Below are 17815 nucleotides of genomic sequence, written 5' to 3'. Positions count from 1 at the left end.
CCAAACAGTTGTTGGGCCCCATTGACTTCCATAATATTTTTTTTCCTCCATACTATGGTCCATCAACTGTGCACGTGTCTCATTCAAATGTTTACGTACCTTAATTGGGAACACCAAAGAGGTGGGACGTGTTCAGTGATACAGTGTCCTGCTTAACTTTCTGATCCAATTTGTGGAGCTTTCCATAAGAATTAGGCTCCTTCTGGCCACTAAGGCATGCTGGGAGTGGGATGTTTACGCCACACTGTAAACAAGGATATATAAACCCAGAGCTCAGTGCATTCTGTGCAACTCAGAGCTTGAGGCAGCAACAAAACAGGATCTACTCTATTCAAATACACCTTCCACAACTGTAACCATGGTACTGGAGGACTCTGAGGACAGCGTCTTTGAAATTGACATCACTGTGAGTATCCGGTCAAGGTGCTTTGATGTTTTTGTGAGAAATAACATGCTATTTAAGACTATAGGGTGGATTTTTCTGATGAACTGAGGGAAATATTGCAATAAATACGTTCATCTCAATTCAAGTCAGTCAAAACTTGAATTGAAAAATTTTGAACCATACATTCTGGCATGACTGCAGCGATTGAGAATGAATGAGATTAATGAGTATCAGAATTTTCTCTCGATAAAATAAAAGCTCACTTACTAAACTTTTGTTTTTCATCTGATTTGATCAGTTTTTGATATGAATGCAGGTTAGATGTTACAAACCTGACCATAACTTTGCTCTTGCAGGAGGATGATGTGGAGACTTCATTTGGTAAGGTGCACTGCACCATGAAGGGTGTCCCGAGGGGCAACCGGCCTACCATCCTGACATTCCATGACATTGGACTGAACCGTAAGAATCTTCCCTAAACTTTCACTCCCTTATGCAGAAGCTGTGTCTGTACAACTTTTCTGCAAGAGAAATGTGCTCAGTGTGTGTGTTTTTAAAGCAACAGTATCAATGCAAGTTCCAGTGCTCTTAAATCTGTATATAACATCTTATGTATTCTGTCTTACTGGACTGAAAAAAATGTGTATGAATATAAAAGGCTTAGTACCACAGTTGTGTTCTTTGTTTTTTGCAGATAAGAGCTGTTTTGAGTCACTCTTTAATCAAAAAGACATGCATGAGATCATGCAACACTTTGCTGTGTGCCATGTTGACGCCCCGGGACAGCAGGAGGGTGCCAGCACACTCTCCACAGAGTAAGTAAGAGTTCATTATACCACCTGATTATGGTTTCAGGTCTATCAGAGCATCTGAAGGGATACAATTAACTATAATCTTAAGCAAATGAATGGTTGCTCTCTCTCATTGTCAAACAAAGACAAAAAAAACAACAAAAAAAAAACAGCTTTGGTTTAACTTCCCCAGCTTCTAAGACAGGAAATCCATTTCAAATCTGCTCATTTGGAGCGGGTAATCTGCAACCTAAGGCACCAGACTGGCAGCATGTAGGTCAGCATGTCACTTATAGGGTCTAAGGGGAGTAAAGAACATTTATGATCTGCCATCTGCTACAGCAACGTAACTGACATCCATTGCCCATAATCCAACCATCCAAAACAGCATCCAGACAGATTATGACCTCGCTAATGCCTGGAAGGCCGTCAACCAGTCCTAAATAACCTGTGTGCTGTTTAACTGGACCGTCATAGTATTTGACCTCCATATTGTTCCACATGTGTAAGGCTAACAAATAAACCACTGTCTGTTGTTGTAGGTATACCTACCCTTCGATGGATCAGCTCTCAGAGACCGTCCCTATGGTCCTTGAGCACTTTGGGTAAGTCTTCAATGCTGCTATAAAACCCATCTTAGATGTGTAACTCTTATTATTGAGGCTCTTATGAGCACTCTTGATCCAGACCAGCTCGAATGCTTGCTCTTTTTCCCTTTTAGTCTGACGAGTGTGATTGGAATGGCGGTCGGTGCTGGAGCCAACATCCTTGCCCGCTTTGCAGTGAGTTTTATACACTTTTCCTCTCAGTTGCATTTTGAATGGCCTTGAATACCACGGATTACAGTTCTGCAACTCTTGCTACAAAGCAATGCTGATACTTGCAGTGTAATCCTGCTCATTATTATCATGCTTGCTTGTTGTGCCAACCGCATTCCAGAGGTGAATATTCAGTTTTAATTTTTCATAATTATTGTTTTTTGTGTTTGTTTTTTGCATGTATCTCTTAAAGCTAAAACACCCAGACATGGTTGAAGGTCTTGTTCTGATTAATATGAGCGCTCAAGCAGAGGGTTTTATGGACTGGGCAGCACAAAAGGTACAAAAGCTGGTTTCTTACTGCTAGATTTGCATTCTTATGAGATTTGAAATGATTGGATTATTAAACTAATGTGAAGGAGCTCATAAATTTGTTACAATGCACAAATCCTCACTAAAGTGTGACATTTTCAACAGATTACAAGTTGGACTCACGCTCTCCCTGATACTGTAATATCACACCTGTTTGGAAAGGTGAGAACTGTTGAATATATATTATAAAAAAATACTAATTTGACTATATAATAAAAATATTAACTTATAATGAATATAAAAACATGCAAATTAATTCTCAGTGTATTGATTGTTTTGATGTAGGAGGAGATACATAATCATGAACTGATCTCAACCTTCCGTCATCTCATTGCAAACAATGTAAACCAGTCCAACCTGCAGCAGTTTGTCAAGTCCTACAAAAGGTATCACTAATGAAATTTGTGTCTGCACTGCAGGCACTCAGTTCCTGGGTTGGACTGTTTTAATAAACTTTACAGCATCTATTTACTGCAATACAGCAGAGAAAAAAGTTGAAATTCACCAATAAGTTACTGAGAGCCTCTGAAATCATATTTCCTTCTTTTCTCAGCCGACGGGATCTGGAGATCGAGAGACCGGTACAAGGAGGAAACGTTAATGTACAAACACTCCAGTAAGTCCCACCTGACGACAGTAAACATACTGATTTTGAGTAGTGCATAAGAGCTCACAATTGTGTTTTGTCTAAATGGTTTGTCTTTATTACAGGTGTCCAGTTTTGCTGATAGTGGGTGATAATTCTCCAGCTGTGGATGCTGTGGTGAGAAAAGTTATTTCTTTAAGGTCGATTGGTTGCAACAAATTCCCCACTATTGACTATACTGCAAATAAATAGGAGACAAAACATTATATAATGGTTATCTAAATATTTGACCTCACAGGTTAACAGCAACTCCAGAATGAATCCAACAACAACCACCTTTCTCAAGGTCAGTGAACTTACCATTTCTATTGCAATCACTCAAACCGGAAAATATCTTTGTTAAATAGCTATATGGATAAAATAATTTGACTTATATGGTACAGATATTTTGTGCATCCTTAGTTTTTAATGGTTGAAGTGTCATTTTTAATATTTGACTTTTTTTCTAGATGGCTGACTGTGGTGGCCTGCCTCAGATTGATCAGGTATATATCATGAATGAATATAAATACTAATATATATATATAGCGCTCAGGCACATATATATATATATATATATATATATATATATATATATATATATATATATATATATATATATATATATATATAATTTTATATATATAATTTGCATATAGATTTTTGATATTGACACACACATTCATTAATCTAGATATTTGATATTACAGTGGTTATAAGCGAATTTACACTACTTGCTTATGTTCTCTTGCAGCCTGAAAAACTAATAGAAGCTTTCAAATATTTTATCCAGGGGATTGGCTACAGTAAGCACACGTTATTTTAACAACAATACTGTACTATTATCAAAAATATATAGGCTACGTAGTACGTATAAATAAATAATATTCTTATTACATTTTATATGTAAGAAAATCTTGTTCTCACTGTCCTTATCACTTTCTTCCCCACAGTGCCCTCTGCCAGTATGACCCGTCTGGCTCGATCTCGTACGGCCAGTAACTCGTCCCTCAACCGCAACCGCACAAACACGACGGATGAGCAGCGTGGACGTTCCCACACTGACGTCTCCATGGAGAGCGCCTCAAACATCGAGCACAGTTCCTCAGGTCCCACACTTTCCGTCGAGCAGTCCTGCTGAACGCCTCGTGAAATTACACCACCGTGCAAATCTGAATGGAGCTCAGCAGGCGGTTTAAAATTGGACCAAAAATTACAGAATTTGAACCTGAAAGCTGATGCTCCTGTGATTTGACAATGTTTCATGTATCATAGTGTTTATCACAAGGGATATTAGAATAGAGATAGCCCTCACTGCAAACAAATGGTTTTACAATTGGTTTTAAATATCTAAAACATTTGTAAATTACCATTTTCTTACTTGTAATGTGCAATTTGTAATATTTTATAATGATATAATATAAATAAGGTTCTATGTGATGTGTACATACAGCTGTACACAAAGTGTGTGCGAGTTTGTGTTGGAGGGTTTTCTGGTAAGGCTGAATGTTTTGATTTTTTTTTTTATACATTATAATTTCTTTTGATAAGAGTAATGTCAAATATACTCGACAGTATTGGTTAGAATGACCACAGGTAGTCTACAAAATATTTTATATAATTTCTGAATCATTTCAGGTGGTAGGTGACTACTGTAAAATCTTTGAATGTTGGTAAAATAACTTTGTATTTATAAAAATGTATTAAAATATAACAGTAAATTTAGTCAGTCTCACTGCTATATAACATCTAAAACTAAAAGTATAATTACATCCAATATATTTATGTGTCATAAATTTTAAACAGCACCATTACAGAAATGATGTAAATTACTCTATCGGGTGACAATAGAAATACAAGCAAATGCATAAAGAAAAGCTTCTGTCTTTTTTATTAAATAAAGAGATACATTTCTGGAATATTTCCAGAATTAAATATGAACAGCAACAACTTGGCAAAATAAATGTCTGAATAACAAAAAGATCACTGTCACTTCTCTTGTATATTTCAGAATATGTATTTCAGAATAAAAAAATTAACACCATTTTAACTCAAATATATATTTTCAAAAATGCATTGCTACAGAATGTGTATTCCTTTAAGGAGAATTCCTTTTATCGTTGAAGGCAATATTTTTTATTAAACATTTTTTCGTAAAATACAAAAGTGACAGAATCTCTTAAATTTAAAATGTTTTGTCCCTCATAAATCCATTAGAAATCTTGTACCATAATGTCCCTCATTCTGAACTAACATTCCTCTCACAATCCATCTCAATATGAGTAACTGTGCTTATTTTCATTCATAAACCATCCGATATGATTTCTCATCAACAGTGAACGATTCCTCTAAAAAAATATCCCTGTTTCTGTCACACTGTGAGCATGGATGCTTTTATAGACTACAAATGTGAGTGCAAGGATGCCATAAAAAGAGATTGCATCTGGCTCTCGGTTAGTTAGTTAACAATCTCATTGAACTCATAGTATTGCTCCAGATCTGCAAAGATATCGTTTGGATTCCTGCAGGAGAGGTTGCAAAAGCACGCGTTGATCCACATGTATTTCCAAGTAAGAACTGATCCATTTGGACACTCAAACTCCACCTCAATGGTCTTAGACTTGTAGGGGATGCAGCAGCGCTCATCAGTACAGACTCCACAGTACTTGGGCCAATACGCCTTCTTACTGATGCAGCCTGAGATGGTGAAGTTCTGAAACTCTGGCTCACGGTAAATGTTCAGGCACTTTTTACCCGGCTGAGTCACAGATATGACAGACAGACAGACAGACAAGCAATCAATCAATTAATCAATCAATCAATCAATATCGATCTAAAAATCATTTAGATCAGGGATGGGAAACTTAGATTATTCATAGTCTATCATTTAAATAAGTGAGGAAAAGTAGAGATGGGTCAGCAAATTAAATTAATTCTTACTCTAAAGTGCTTGGTGATGTCGACCTCACAAGGTCGGAGGTTACACAGTCGGGTCTCTTGCTCCATCACACAGCCAGCATTGTCATTAGAAATGCGCAATGATGTGCCCCGGCCACAGGTCTTTGAGCAGGGACTCCATGGGGTAGTCTGGGTAATGCAATTTTTATGCCAAATATCATTAGTGGTGAGGGACTCTGAAAAAGACATATAGAAAAGGTGTGAGATTCGTCAATGATGAAGAATTAAAAACGTTATAGTATTCTTATGGACATTTATCACCACGCAAAACAAAATAACGCACTGCTCACCCTCCTCAGGAGCATGTCTGGGGTTGGTCTTGCGTGGTTTACGGGACTCTTCGCAGATCCATTTCTCACAACATTGGCCTGTGATCTTCACTCGCTTGGGCGACTGACACCAGACACGGGGCGGCAGGGACTCGGTGCAGAGAAACACGCATCCAATCGCCCCATTCACACACAGACAGCGGTACTTACAATTGGGCTGGAAACTTTGGCCATTACGGTAAATCACACCGTTATACTCACAGCCTGTTCCCATAACATCTGAAACACAGAAGAGACTGGATCATTTATTTCCTTAAAGGAATAGTTCACTTTCAAATGATAATTAGCCCATGATTTACTCACCTTAAAGCCATTATAGGTGTATATGACTTTCTTCTTTCAGACGAATATACAATCAGAGTTATATTAAAAAAAAATACCCGGGCTCTTCCCAGCTTGATAATGGCAGTTGATTGCAACCAACAGATTGAAAATCAAATACGTGCATCCATCCATCATAAACAAACTTCACACGGCTCTGAGGGGTTAATAAAGGCCTTCTGAAGCGAAGCGAAAAATATTCATATTTAAAACTTTATAAAGTAAAATAACTAGCTTCCGGTCAAACGAACATACAGATTCCACTTAAGTGTAAAGCACAACTTATGCGAGTAATGCGACATATTGCTGATATTTACGCTACGCCATGACGCACTACGCTCCTTCCGATGTCATTAGTTTTGTAAGTTGCGCATTAGGGGCAAGTGAAACCAGAATTTTACTTTGTAACGTATTAAATATGAATATTTTTCTTACACAAACGCATCACTTCACTTCAGAAGGTGTTTATTAACCCCCTGGAGCCATGTGAAGTTTGTTTATGATGGATGGATGCACTTTTTTGAGCTTCAATCTGTTGGTGCAATTCACTGCCATTATAAAGCTTGGAAGAGCCATGACTTTTTTTTAATATAACTCCAATTGTATTCGTCTGAAAGAAGAAAGTCATATACACCTAGAATGGCTTGAGAGGGTGAGTAAATCATGAGGTAATTTTCATTTTAAAGCGAACTAATCCTTAAGGTCAAGGACAAGAAACAATGGACAGCCCAAAACGTTTTGTGCCAGAGTACCAATTTGACACGAAATAAGAAAAGAAGTAGATATTGCATTTAATCTGTTGGTACTAAAAACTGTTGTAATAGTATACGTTTAATTTGAGTATATTAATATTTACATCATTTTCCAATATTGTCGGGTCCAGTCCAGGTGTCAAAGACAACATTTTGAAAACCTAGGATTTAAAACCTTATTAAAACCTGGACAAAAACAGAAAGATTTCACATGTGTTCAAATTTAAAAAAAAAAAAAAAAAAAAAAAATATATATATATATATATATATATATATATATATATATATATATATATATATATATATATATATATATATATATATATTTTAACAAATATTATATATATATATATATATATATATATATATATATATATATATATATATATATATATTATTCTGCTTCTGCATCTTGATCTAGTTAAGTTAAATGGAGGGACAAACTAAACACTAAGTGTTATGTCATGTTAATTTTATTATATTATTTGATATATTTTATATACATGATTTATATACACACATTATTTATATGAACATATTTAATCTTTTAAAATTCATTGTCAGTCAAATTATTATGCTGATAATATATGTTGTGTATATACTGTATGTATAAATGGGGGGGGGGGGTCTTAGATGCATTATATTTTCCGTCTTTTAAAATGTATTATCAGTGAAATTCTTCACATTTACATAAACATTTCTTGAAATTGTGTTCTAACTATTTTGTTGTATATTTCATCTAATGCATATGAAATGAAGCCAAGCCAGTTAAAGAATATGTGGGGTCACTTACATGCACACACTCCTTTTTCGTACCTCGGCTTGTCAGCGCTGTAGTCACAGTAAAGTCCTTTATGATAGTCACAGGTATCTCTCTCATTACAGGTTTCCCCCACCTGCTTGGCACAGGCCTTGCAGCAGTCACATCCATCTGTCAACAGGCTAACCCCATGTGGGCAAACAGGGGCACTCTTGGGGCACTTACAGGGCCAATTGCAGTATCGATTTCGGTTATAAGGGTCCAAATCTGTGGTGACAAGAGGAGAGTCTGTGGAGTTGTGGGAACTGGCCTGTGTGGAAGAGAAGAGAGGAGATATGCCACCTTTAGCCACTTTGGGGCAACAGAGAGTTTGCTTTGAAATTACATTGAAATAGGACCATTTTAATAGGCTCCCAAAACTTCACTGCAGAGAATACATTAGATTAGTTTCTAATATGAACAATAAAATAGCATATAATCATTTTTAAAAAGAATTAGGCCTACTGTTTATCTATATAAAAAAAATTGCTCATCTGAACAGAGATCCAAAAAGAGAGAAATGCAACATTATTGTCACATAAATTTTCCTTTTTGGAAATCAAACACTGCCTGCAACAGTTTTGGTTCTCAGTCTCATTTGTTCTCTCGCTCCAGTAAATCAGACTATGTTTCTCTCAACAGTGGATGAAATGGAAACCCAGAATCCCAGATTAGAACAGAAGGGAAGAAGAGAAGAGTAAATCTCTGAAAAACCACTACAAACGTAGCTACGCGCTGTTCCAGACCAGGCCAATTTTTGTGTGAGATGTACGGTATTGGCCATCAATGGAGTGTAACTAAGTGCACTAAGTGCAAATAGCCTGCCTTGTTGGCCATTTAAACTAACTCCACCCACTGACATCTGGACGGGCCGGACAAAATCAAGGAAGATGCAGATTTGTCAATAGCTGTAATAGGGTAAGGTGTGTTGCAGAAATTTTACGCAAATAGAGTTTGAATCTGCCTTTTGTCAAACTCGCTCTACTCTCTTTTCCCATCTCATATCAGATCAGAAAGGCAGTTATTTTTAATACAAATTTTAAAAAAATTCTAAAAGTGGAAATAAAGTGAAAATAAAGTGTCTAAAGTGTGTTTAATAATAAAGTGTTTATCAGCTAGGGTTAGGGATAGGTGTGGGAGGGCTTATTGTCCCAATAAGGCAAGTGGTACTCACTGCAGAGTCAAATGGCGTCCAGCTCCAACTCTCTGGACATCTAATGGGGTGGAAGGATAGAGTTGTTGGATATTTTAGCTCCACCCATTACAATTACAAATGACATTTTGTCTAACGAGGAGGAGCTAGACATAAGCTCCACCCATTTGCTCTGCAGCGAGCAGCCTTTCCAATAAGGCGGCATCTATTAATTTTTTTTATAAAAATAATAATTTTCTATCTGTTATTATTGCATGTACAACAACAATGAGAAGCTAATCCTAATATCTGCCACTATTTATAAATATAAATAGCATCTAATTACTATTTACACTTATTGCAAAGATAATACTGGAATTTTTACATAGTATAATCCATTGCTACTTGCACTTAGTGTAATTATAGATCTTTTGCTATTTGTACAAAGTGCAAATAACCGCTGCCATACATTAATACCTTTTAGCCTAACTGTTGCATAAGCAATTTCACATTTTAAATCAAAATGTTGTAGGCTGCTAAATATCGAGGCTGCACATGCGCGTTAAATTATATTCTGTAAATTACAGCACATTTGTTGTTGTGCAAAGACGTCAACAAATGTGGTAACATAAAATTAAAAACATTAGTGTCATCATGATGACCAATCAAACTGTCATTTTCAGGTTTGGAAAAAATAATAATTTAGGTTTTTATTTATACATTTGAGGGTTGGAATGAATGTGCAAGTAGGCAATGAATTTGAAAGACAAATCGCGCTTTCCAAGAAGCAACTACGGTGTCTCGCGCGATTAAGGAACTACTTTACTGAGCTAAAAGGCAGTTTATATTATTCTTGTTTTCTTTAATTGTTAAAAAAAAAAAACGCCTTTAGTTGCATTTTAATATTAAAATACTGCGTTAAATCAACAGAATGATAAGACTTACCTGGTGCACACTGGCTGTCAAAAAAATCCACAACAGGAATCTCCACATTACTATATTCCTGAGAGAAATACATTGAAACAAGAAATGTTGTTTTCTACAGGTACAATCCACAAGAGTTCCCTCGTGGCATTCACGGTGACACGCGCAGATGTGTCGGGCCAGAGTTACTGGAGTCTCACTTTTCCTCAGTCTGTCAGATTTAGTAGGAGTTTTCTGGACGTTTTCCTTCAGTTCACTCCAGTTCAATCGTCAAGGGGGGGGGGTTGGAATCAAAATAAAACATCTAAATTATTTAGAAAGTGAACTTTTCCAACAGTTATAACGTATTATATAATTACTAACATAGAAGACAAATGTTTAGATTTCTCACATCGTAACTATGTCTTTGCTGGCAATAATTATGGCATAACATGAAATGTAAGCAAGCCATTCATTCTGAAACCTCACTTATTCTTCAGAAGATATACACCATAGGGACACACAAACCAAACAATTTAAATTCATAGTGTGTGCACAATGATGTTTTGATCTGTTTTTGACTTGTCAAAGAATCCAATGAAGGACATGTACAGTAAGTATAATAGTGTTATAGTCAGGATATTACTTTTTATAAGCAGAGGGGTTAGTGATGTAAATAGGAGAGGAAGATATGATAATCTATATGATAACCCATAGTTAATTCATTACTCACATTACCCTAACTGCTTGATATTTGGAGAGAAATAACTCCAGAGAGCAGCAAGAAATCAAGATAAGAGCAGTTGGACCAGGACAGAGAACTGTGTCCCCAAAAAACATTTCCTCCTGCACTGACAGGAGGTGAGAATGTAGGTGTAAGAAACCAGATATTGGTAATACTCATTTTAAAATGTACTTAAAATTGATTAACAAAACATGCACTGTAATTTTTTTTAATAATATTTTAACATCCCATTATTACCATGTAATTTATGGGGAAGATTTATGGTGATTTTGGTAGTTTAAGTAGACCAGCCTATTAACATTATATTACGAAAAATATACTTCCTGTACTGTATGTCTTTCTGTAATACCTGAAACACTGTCACACTGTCTAATGGTGAATTTCTGACAACCACATTTTACAAGATTTCTTTTTACAGTGCTTGAATCTAATGTAATGTATTGAACAATAATAATAATTAAAAAAAATCTAATAAAAAAATCAAATAATTTGACTTTTTTTTCTGTTATATTTCATGAAATATTAAAAAGGGAACTGTAACTCATTCAAATAAATAAATGTTGTTTTAAGTGCATTGTTTGCTGGGAAAAATGCATAGCTACATTTTAAAGATTGAGCACTACTGCTGAGGTTTCCACTATTTACAAATTAAAAATCGACTGCTGGGCAGCCTGCCACTGATGCACTAAACAGAAGAACAGTAAAAATTCTAAACTAATCTCCTACACCACAGACTAAAAAAAAAAAAACATAACTTTAATATTTCAGCCCTTAAACATGCAACTTTGATTCATAGTTCATGTGGAAAATATACTAAATATACCACATTCTGAGAAACTGCCCTAACCTTGACTTCATTCATATGGGTGTACTGAACGTAATCAAAAGTGTCCAGACAGCCAGAGTAGAATAGTCTAGACAAAGAGGAAAGGCTTCTTATAATCTCCAGGAATAAAGTGATAATTAGTATCTCAGAATAGCCCTCAGTCAGAGGCACACGAGCCTGTGGCAGCATCTGGAAACTTGCAGAAAGTGAAACGGTCAGGATTACTCATATATTCTCCTGGCACTTTGGTCAGTCCTTATTCCATGTGACTGAATGATGTCTTCATTTTAATGTTAAATCACCTCATTAATTATTAATGAAGATAATCTAATGCTCTTTATTTATGTATCATTTTCACACACACACACACACACACACACTGCAGATTGAATATATTAATCAAAATAATATGATTTATCTCTATATGTGGCATGCCGTTTATAATACATCTGTTGCATGATATGTTTTATAATGCTGGTGTGGTCAAAAAAAATTTTGCAGCCTTGGTTGACAAAGTTGTATTGTATAGTGTTGTAAAATGTGAACATTGAAGAATAAATCATAAGTGTTTTCAATACAGTTTATTGCTTAAGTTCTACTATGAATGTTCATTGATTCATACTCATAATGATTTACATCAACAGAAATACCAAAATAACAGAGTGCTAAGCCTGAATTGGTTCTGGAACAAGCGATTACAAGTAAATCTAAATTGTGAGACTAACTGTAAGCATCTTTCTCAGATTTAGGTTTGCTTGGAGTCAGAAAGAAGCTGGTATCTGGGAGTGACTTGGGCTCTTGGGTTGGAGTTTGAATTCCTCCAGTATCTCCCACTGAAGTCCCACAGGATAATTTGGCTGGTAAAAGGTTTACAAGTGCACAAAATCAGCATTTATGACTGGTCAAAAAAACAAACAAAAAAAACTGTAATATTCCAATCTCTACATTTAAAGACCACCAGGAGTTTATATGGATGTGTAGAGCAGTACTAACCGGTTGAGGAGATCAGAGCCAGCACATATTGAGACCAGAAGGAACACTGAGGGCTCTGGAGGTTCTTGCGGTTACTGAGCGTAAAGGACAGCTCTTTATAGCCACGTCCACCCGGGTGAGGCATGAACTGAGGCCATGGGGGCAAGAGCTTACTGAATGACGTCCTAGATGTTGCAAGAGGCAGGTTGGGGTTTCTGTGAAGAGCAGAGGAGAGATGAACAGACCAGTGCAAAATCATTACAGTCGGCATGAAATGAAAATTCACCCTTTTTTCTAAATGCATGCTATTGATCTTATTGTGAACAACTCATTCATGCAGGTTTCATTTGATCAGATCTGCTTCCATCCAATCAACAACTGATGTTTTTCGATAATTCGTTTCACTCAGATCTGAAGAAAAGATCTGTCGGTACCTTTGTTACATCACAACTTTAAAATATATATAAAAATGGTTGATAAATACCCAGACTTTATGAAGTTTGTCATGTAGTTCATGACTTGCAGCGTAAGCATTCTCTCTTTTGAGCTGAAGAGGTCTTGTTTTTCTGAGGCAAGAGGAACTCCAAAGAGGAACTGCACATCCATTGGAGCTGACAGATCAACACTGTGACAAAAATATAGGGTTCATTCAAGGTTCTTCAAGTTTTTGAAATTTAAGTCTTGGAAAACCTTTAAAAACAGCCATATTTCTGAAAAGGTACTTGAAAAGTGCTTGAATTACTGGAAGACAAAAGGCTATATTTGAAAATAGATTTTAATTTTATTGATAAAACTATCTTTTCTCACCCGTCTGATATTGATATAGAGCCATTTCACATGGCTATGAGCGTGATATTGCTCATATATTTATTCAAGTATATGACACAGCTTTCATTCTTCATGTCAATCATATATTCAAGGGAGAAAAAAATCAGTTTGAATAAGGAAAGCGATATCTTTGTCATAGTATCATTTTAATGGTTAAAGTTACCACAGCCATTGCATGTGCTGCACTTTATTTGTACCATTTTGTTTTTAATTATTTTTCTATTTACCTTTTTTAGAATTTGAAAGATAATAAAGATATGGTTTGATAAGTGAAATCTCTCATTGTAGTCATTGAAAACCAAAAAAGAAGTGCTTGAAAAGTCCTTGAAATTCATTTTACAGTATCTGTACAAACTCTGTTTAGGATGCACAGAGATTCTTTTTGGATCTGATAGATGTTATTTTGAATGGAACCAAGTCATGTGCAGTGAAGTAAGTAGGACATTATGTGTGTGGAATGAGAGGCACCTGTTGTAGGCAGTGTCCTCAGGTAGGTGGTACATGTGAACACTGGACCGTGTGTTTGCTGCCCAGAATTCAGCCATGTCCACAGCTGGACAGATGATAAAGAGGTCTCTGTAGAAATAAAGGGCCATGATATGGATGGCATGCATAGCAAGGGACAGGCGGCTAAATCTGCATCTTAGGATTTTCATAACAACACAGGAGCCACTTTTTTACCACTCTTACACATCGGGCAGTATCGCAACAACAGGAAATGAAGCTGGATGTAGACTTGGTTTTATCAGGTTCTATAAGTTCTGTTTAAGTTGTAAAAAGTCCTTTTCTGTTTGTGTTGCTATGCTGCGGTGCCTTTATGTGCTGCAGGTCAGAGGGGTGTGTCACATGTGTTGGTCAGGTTTGGTCTGTACTATATCTGACACTAGTGATTATGTGGGCAGCTAGCTTATCCTCTTTCTGAACTACTGAGCTACAGACAATTCAGAGAAAGAACAGGAATTTCAGGACGTAGAAGTGGAAAGAAAAATGTGAAATTGCCCTTCAGAGATTAGCTAATCTTTTTTTTATTTTAATATTTTAACTTCATTCTAGCAGACATTTAATTTTACTCAACATAAAAGATTTTGGCTATGATTCCAACAGTGAACAATGCAGTGTTTGGAGATCTGGTAATCACAAACAACAATAAATCAAAAGAAAAAGAAAGAGCTTTTGGTTAAATGGACTATTGTCTGCTGAATTTTCCAGACACACTTGAGTAAATTCTCTCCTCTTCAGAATAATATAATAATGTTTGACAGAAACTGAGCTCAAGATGGTTGTATCTGAGCTGGGTCATTTCTGCCATAACCTATATTAAAGGAGAACTCTGGTCAATTTTAACATTGAGATCATTTTTTTGTACATTTGGAGTGCTGTCAATACAGAGAACAACGACAAAAATCGGTGTTGCCTACACCGAGTTATTCTATTTTAAAAATTTGCACCCTGTTGACTTCAATGGGGCAAGTACTAAACCTGCTTTTAGCCTCTTAACATCCTTGATGTGTCATTACAAGTGCACAGCTAATGTGAGTGATTCCTTCAGAGTGAACAAGAGTGAATCTGACTGCAGTAGATGTGAAAGATATGTATAAAATGATGTTATTTAAGCCAGCGCAAATACCTGTGTTTACATCCTGTTTTCGGTTGAAGTCCGTCGATTGCCGAGTTCACGCACGTGATCATAGGTAACTAAACCTATGCGCGTGAACTCGGCAATCGACTACTTTGGACTTCAACCGAAAACAGGATGTAAACACAGGTATTTGCGCTGGCTTAAATAACATCATTTTTATACATATCTTTCACATCTACTGCAGTCAGATTCACTCGTGTTCACTCTGAAGGAATCACTCACATTTTCTGTGCACTTGTAATGACACATCAAGGATGTTAAGAGGCTAAAAGCAGGTTTAAAACTTGCCCCATTGAAGTCAACAGGGTGCAAATTTTAAAAATAGAATAACTCGGTGTAGGCAACACCGATTTTTGTCGTTGTTCTCTGTATTGACAGCACTCCAAATGTACAAAAAAATGAGCTCAATGTTAAAATTGACCGGAGTTCTCCTTTAAGGTAGATAAACATATTTCTGTCAGGACCACTATTATATATCTGTTCTGGCAAGAATTACCTGCCCATATTCCTAAAGGTAGACATGGATCAGCTGAGAGTCAGCTGATGCGAGCTTGACTAACTTGACCTGCCAGAACTAATGCTACACTTGATTACTTTAAAAGTCATCAAATTGTCAGTAAAGCATAATTAAAAGTGCCATAGACTATTTTTGCAGTATTGTTTTTCGGTATATGCATAATCTTCCTGTTCTAAAATTAGCTGTCTCCATCCAGTATATGTCTCCATTTCATTTTAAGTGCAATGAAATTGTTTTCAGATCAGTGATGAGTGAAAGCTTCTATTAGGACTGTTTTAAACTCAAGTATTTTTCAGTCGAAACCCAGATATACCATTTCCTTCCTCTTTGCCACAAGCACTACAGCCTACCCACCCACAGTGAATGTAAGACAACCACAGGTTAAGCGCAGGGTCCTAACCTAAGGCTCTGGATTCCTCTGCATTCCAGACCACTTAACATATTTTTGTTTTTCAAGGATCTGAACAAACATACTAGAAGAGCAGCTATGAACACATTGAGATTTGCTATTGTTCACTTTGGCATCTGACTAAAAAGTTTGCAACTAGCATTCAAAGCTTTACAAACAAAAAGATGATCATGGGCTTTTGAAATCAATTAAAACTCTTTTTTATTGGTATGATATTTTAATGATTGTGAAAGAAGTCTATTATGCTCTCAAAGGCTGCATTTATTTGGTCAATTTAGAATAACTGTTTTCTAGTTTAATATATTTTAAAATGTAATTTATACCAGTGATGACAAAGCTGAATTTTCAGCATCATTACTCCAGTCTTCAGTGTCACATGATCCTTCAGAAATCATTCTAATATGTTGGTTTGCTGCTCCAGAAACATTTCTTAACAACATTATAACAATTTTGTATAGTAATACACACACATATATAATGTGTATATATATATATATATATATATATATATAAACATTTCAGAATTATTTGATGAATAGAAAGTTCAAAAGAACAGCATTTATTTGAAATGGAAATCTTTTGTAATATTATAAATGTTTTTAACGCCACTTTTGATAAAATAGGTTTAATGTGTCCTCACTGAAAAGTATTACCAGTAATTAAAAAAAATCTTAATGGCCATAAACTTTTGAATGGTAGTGTAACTTTGGCACGTTTTCTCTGCAACAGTCTTATAATGACAAGAAAATATACTTCTGTTCTGTAAGACCTTTGACCTCTTACCTCGTAGCGTTTTCCAGAGCACGAGAGAACACATTGTACCCTGAGGGTGTGGGGGAGTGCTGCAAAGAGTAGAACCAGGTCGCTGCCTCCTTCACGAAAGCATTAGCATCATCTCCACCCAGAGAGTTAGACAGGGCCGCGTAAAACGCTGTCTTACTGTCAGCCCTTCCCTGAAGCTGCTCAAAATTCTTCTCAAATTAATGAAACAGAAAAGTGTCAATAAGAAAACGTCACAGTATTCTATTAATGACACCCTACTAATGAATATTCTGAATAACGCTTTCATTCTGATATATCTGTGTCCTGACCTTGATGTTCTTGGCTCTGCTGATGAGGCCGTCTTCAACTGATGAGCCCAGAAGTAATTCAACTCTGTGGAAGCGTCCGGAACGAAGGACCACAGAAGGTTTTTCCCGAACTACAGTTCCATCAACCACTGGTGACCAGGCCTGCAGGGGACCACTCACAGCCAACAACTACACACAAACACACCAAGAGAATGTTAAACAAAGACAATGATCGCTTTTAGACTTTTTTGTGCTTTTTCTTCACAAAGGTGACCCATTGTACCTTGGTCTGGGCAGCATTAATGCTCTGAGCCGGTTTGCTCCTCAAACAAGTCAGTATCTGTGTAGTATCAGCTGCTGAGCAACCAAGTTCTCTAGCCAGAGATGCAGTTTGCGCCTGAGCTTTAGATGTACTCATTACAACAGCAGGCGAAAACACAGATCCACCCTGCAAGCATACAACAGCATGGTTTAGCATCGCATGAGACCACTAAAAAGGTATCTGGATCTTTAGTTAACAACCATGATGAATTATTTTCATCTAGACTTCGTTTATTATGGTTTTTTTGTAATACTGCTCCGTTTGAGAACTGAGAAAGAATCAGGCCACATCAAAGCACATTCTATATTAATGCATTATGGTTCAGATCATAAAAAAACTTCTCAAAACAGAAAATCATGAAA

General features: G+C 36.3%; 3 protein-coding genes across 4 annotated transcripts in view; 1 reads left to right on the top strand and 2 right to left on the bottom strand.

The window, feature by feature from the left end:
- Nucleotides 1-238: 238 nt before the first annotated feature.
- Nucleotides 239-4901, top strand: ndrg1b (N-myc downstream regulated 1b). Its single transcript, XM_081388220.1, has 14 exons — nt 239-406; nt 742-847; nt 1080-1200; nt 1719-1781; nt 1898-1958; nt 2188-2274; nt 2412-2468; nt 2592-2692; nt 2860-2922; nt 3018-3069; nt 3191-3238; nt 3402-3437; nt 3686-3737; nt 3885-4901. The coding sequence occupies exons 1-14, from the start codon at nt 359-361 to the stop codon at nt 4070-4072; spliced, it is 1083 nt and encodes a 360-aa protein (XP_081244346.1). The 5' UTR covers nt 239-358; the 3' UTR covers nt 4073-4901.
- On the bottom strand, nt 4804-10399 carry ccn4b (cellular communication network factor 4b). Of its 2 annotated transcripts, none has more exons than XM_081388221.1 (5): nt 10168-10399; nt 8085-8361; nt 6180-6437; nt 5872-6065; nt 4804-5689 (listed from the first exon to the last, which is right to left on the bottom strand). In XM_081388221.1, the coding sequence occupies exons 1-5, from the start codon at nt 10213-10215 to the stop codon at nt 5390-5392; spliced, it is 1077 nt and encodes a 358-aa protein (XP_081244347.1). In that variant the 5' UTR covers nt 10216-10399; the 3' UTR covers nt 4804-5389. The 2 variants fall into 2 exon arrangements, with proteins under 2 accessions (XP_081244347.1, XP_081244348.1); XM_081388222.1 differs by having other exon boundaries at nt 8108-8361; nt 10168-10359.
- A 1871-nt stretch (nt 10400-12270) lies between these two features.
- tg (thyroglobulin) overlaps nt 12271-17815 on the bottom strand; it is a gene marked incomplete at its 5' end in the record, with an annotated part of 35390 nt that continues 29845 nt past the window's right edge. Inside the window, 7 exons of the mRNA XM_081389385.1 lie at nt 12271-12553; nt 12690-12883; nt 13153-13293; nt 13965-14072; nt 16845-17032; nt 17153-17320; nt 17415-17579. Of these exons, the coding sequence (XP_081245511.1) occupies nt 12417-12553; nt 12690-12883; nt 13153-13293; nt 13965-14072; nt 16845-17032; nt 17153-17320; nt 17415-17579 (1101 nt within the window). The 3' untranslated portion in view covers nt 12271-12416. The remainder of the gene's footprint in view (nt 12554-12689; nt 12884-13152; nt 13294-13964; nt 14073-16844; nt 17033-17152; nt 17321-17414; nt 17580-17815) is intronic.

This window comes from Scardinius erythrophthalmus (assembly GCF_964197995.2).
Source record: "Scardinius erythrophthalmus genome assembly, chromosome: 16".
Taxonomy (NCBI): Eukaryota; Metazoa; Chordata; class Actinopteri; order Cypriniformes; family Leuciscidae; genus Scardinius; species Scardinius erythrophthalmus.
The sequence above is the reverse complement of the archived record's forward strand: the minus strand, read 5'-3'. Positions and strand labels throughout refer to the sequence as shown.

What these genes read in the sequence shown, in the direction of transcription:
- ndrg1b (XM_081388220.1), top strand. Translation starts at nt 359, where the DNA reads ATGGTACTGGAGGACTCTGAGGACAGCGTCTTTGAAATTGACATCACT. An exon ending in GTTAATGTACAAACACTCCA is followed by an intron (nt 2,923 to 3,017) that starts GTAAGTCCCACC and finishes TCTTTATTACAG; the next exon opens with GTGTCCAGTTTTGCTGATAG. An exon ending in CAACAACCACCTTTCTCAAG is followed by an intron (nt 3,239 to 3,401) that starts GTCAGTGAACTT and finishes CTTTTTTTCTAG; the next exon opens with ATGGCTGACTGTGGTGGCCT.
- ccn4b (XM_081388221.1), bottom strand. Translation starts at nt 10,215, where the DNA reads ATGTGGAGATTCCTGTTGTGGATTTTTTTGACAGCCAGTGTGCACCAG. An exon ending in CGAAAAAGGAGTGTGTGCAT is followed by an intron (nt 6,438 to 8,084) that starts GTAAGTGACCCC and finishes TCTGTGTTTCAG; the next exon opens with ATGTTATGGGAACAGGCTGT. An exon ending in ACATCACCAAGCACTTTAGA is followed by an intron (nt 5,690 to 5,871) that starts GTAAGAATTAAT and finishes TCTGTGACTCAG; the next exon opens with CCGGGTAAAAAGTGCCTGAA.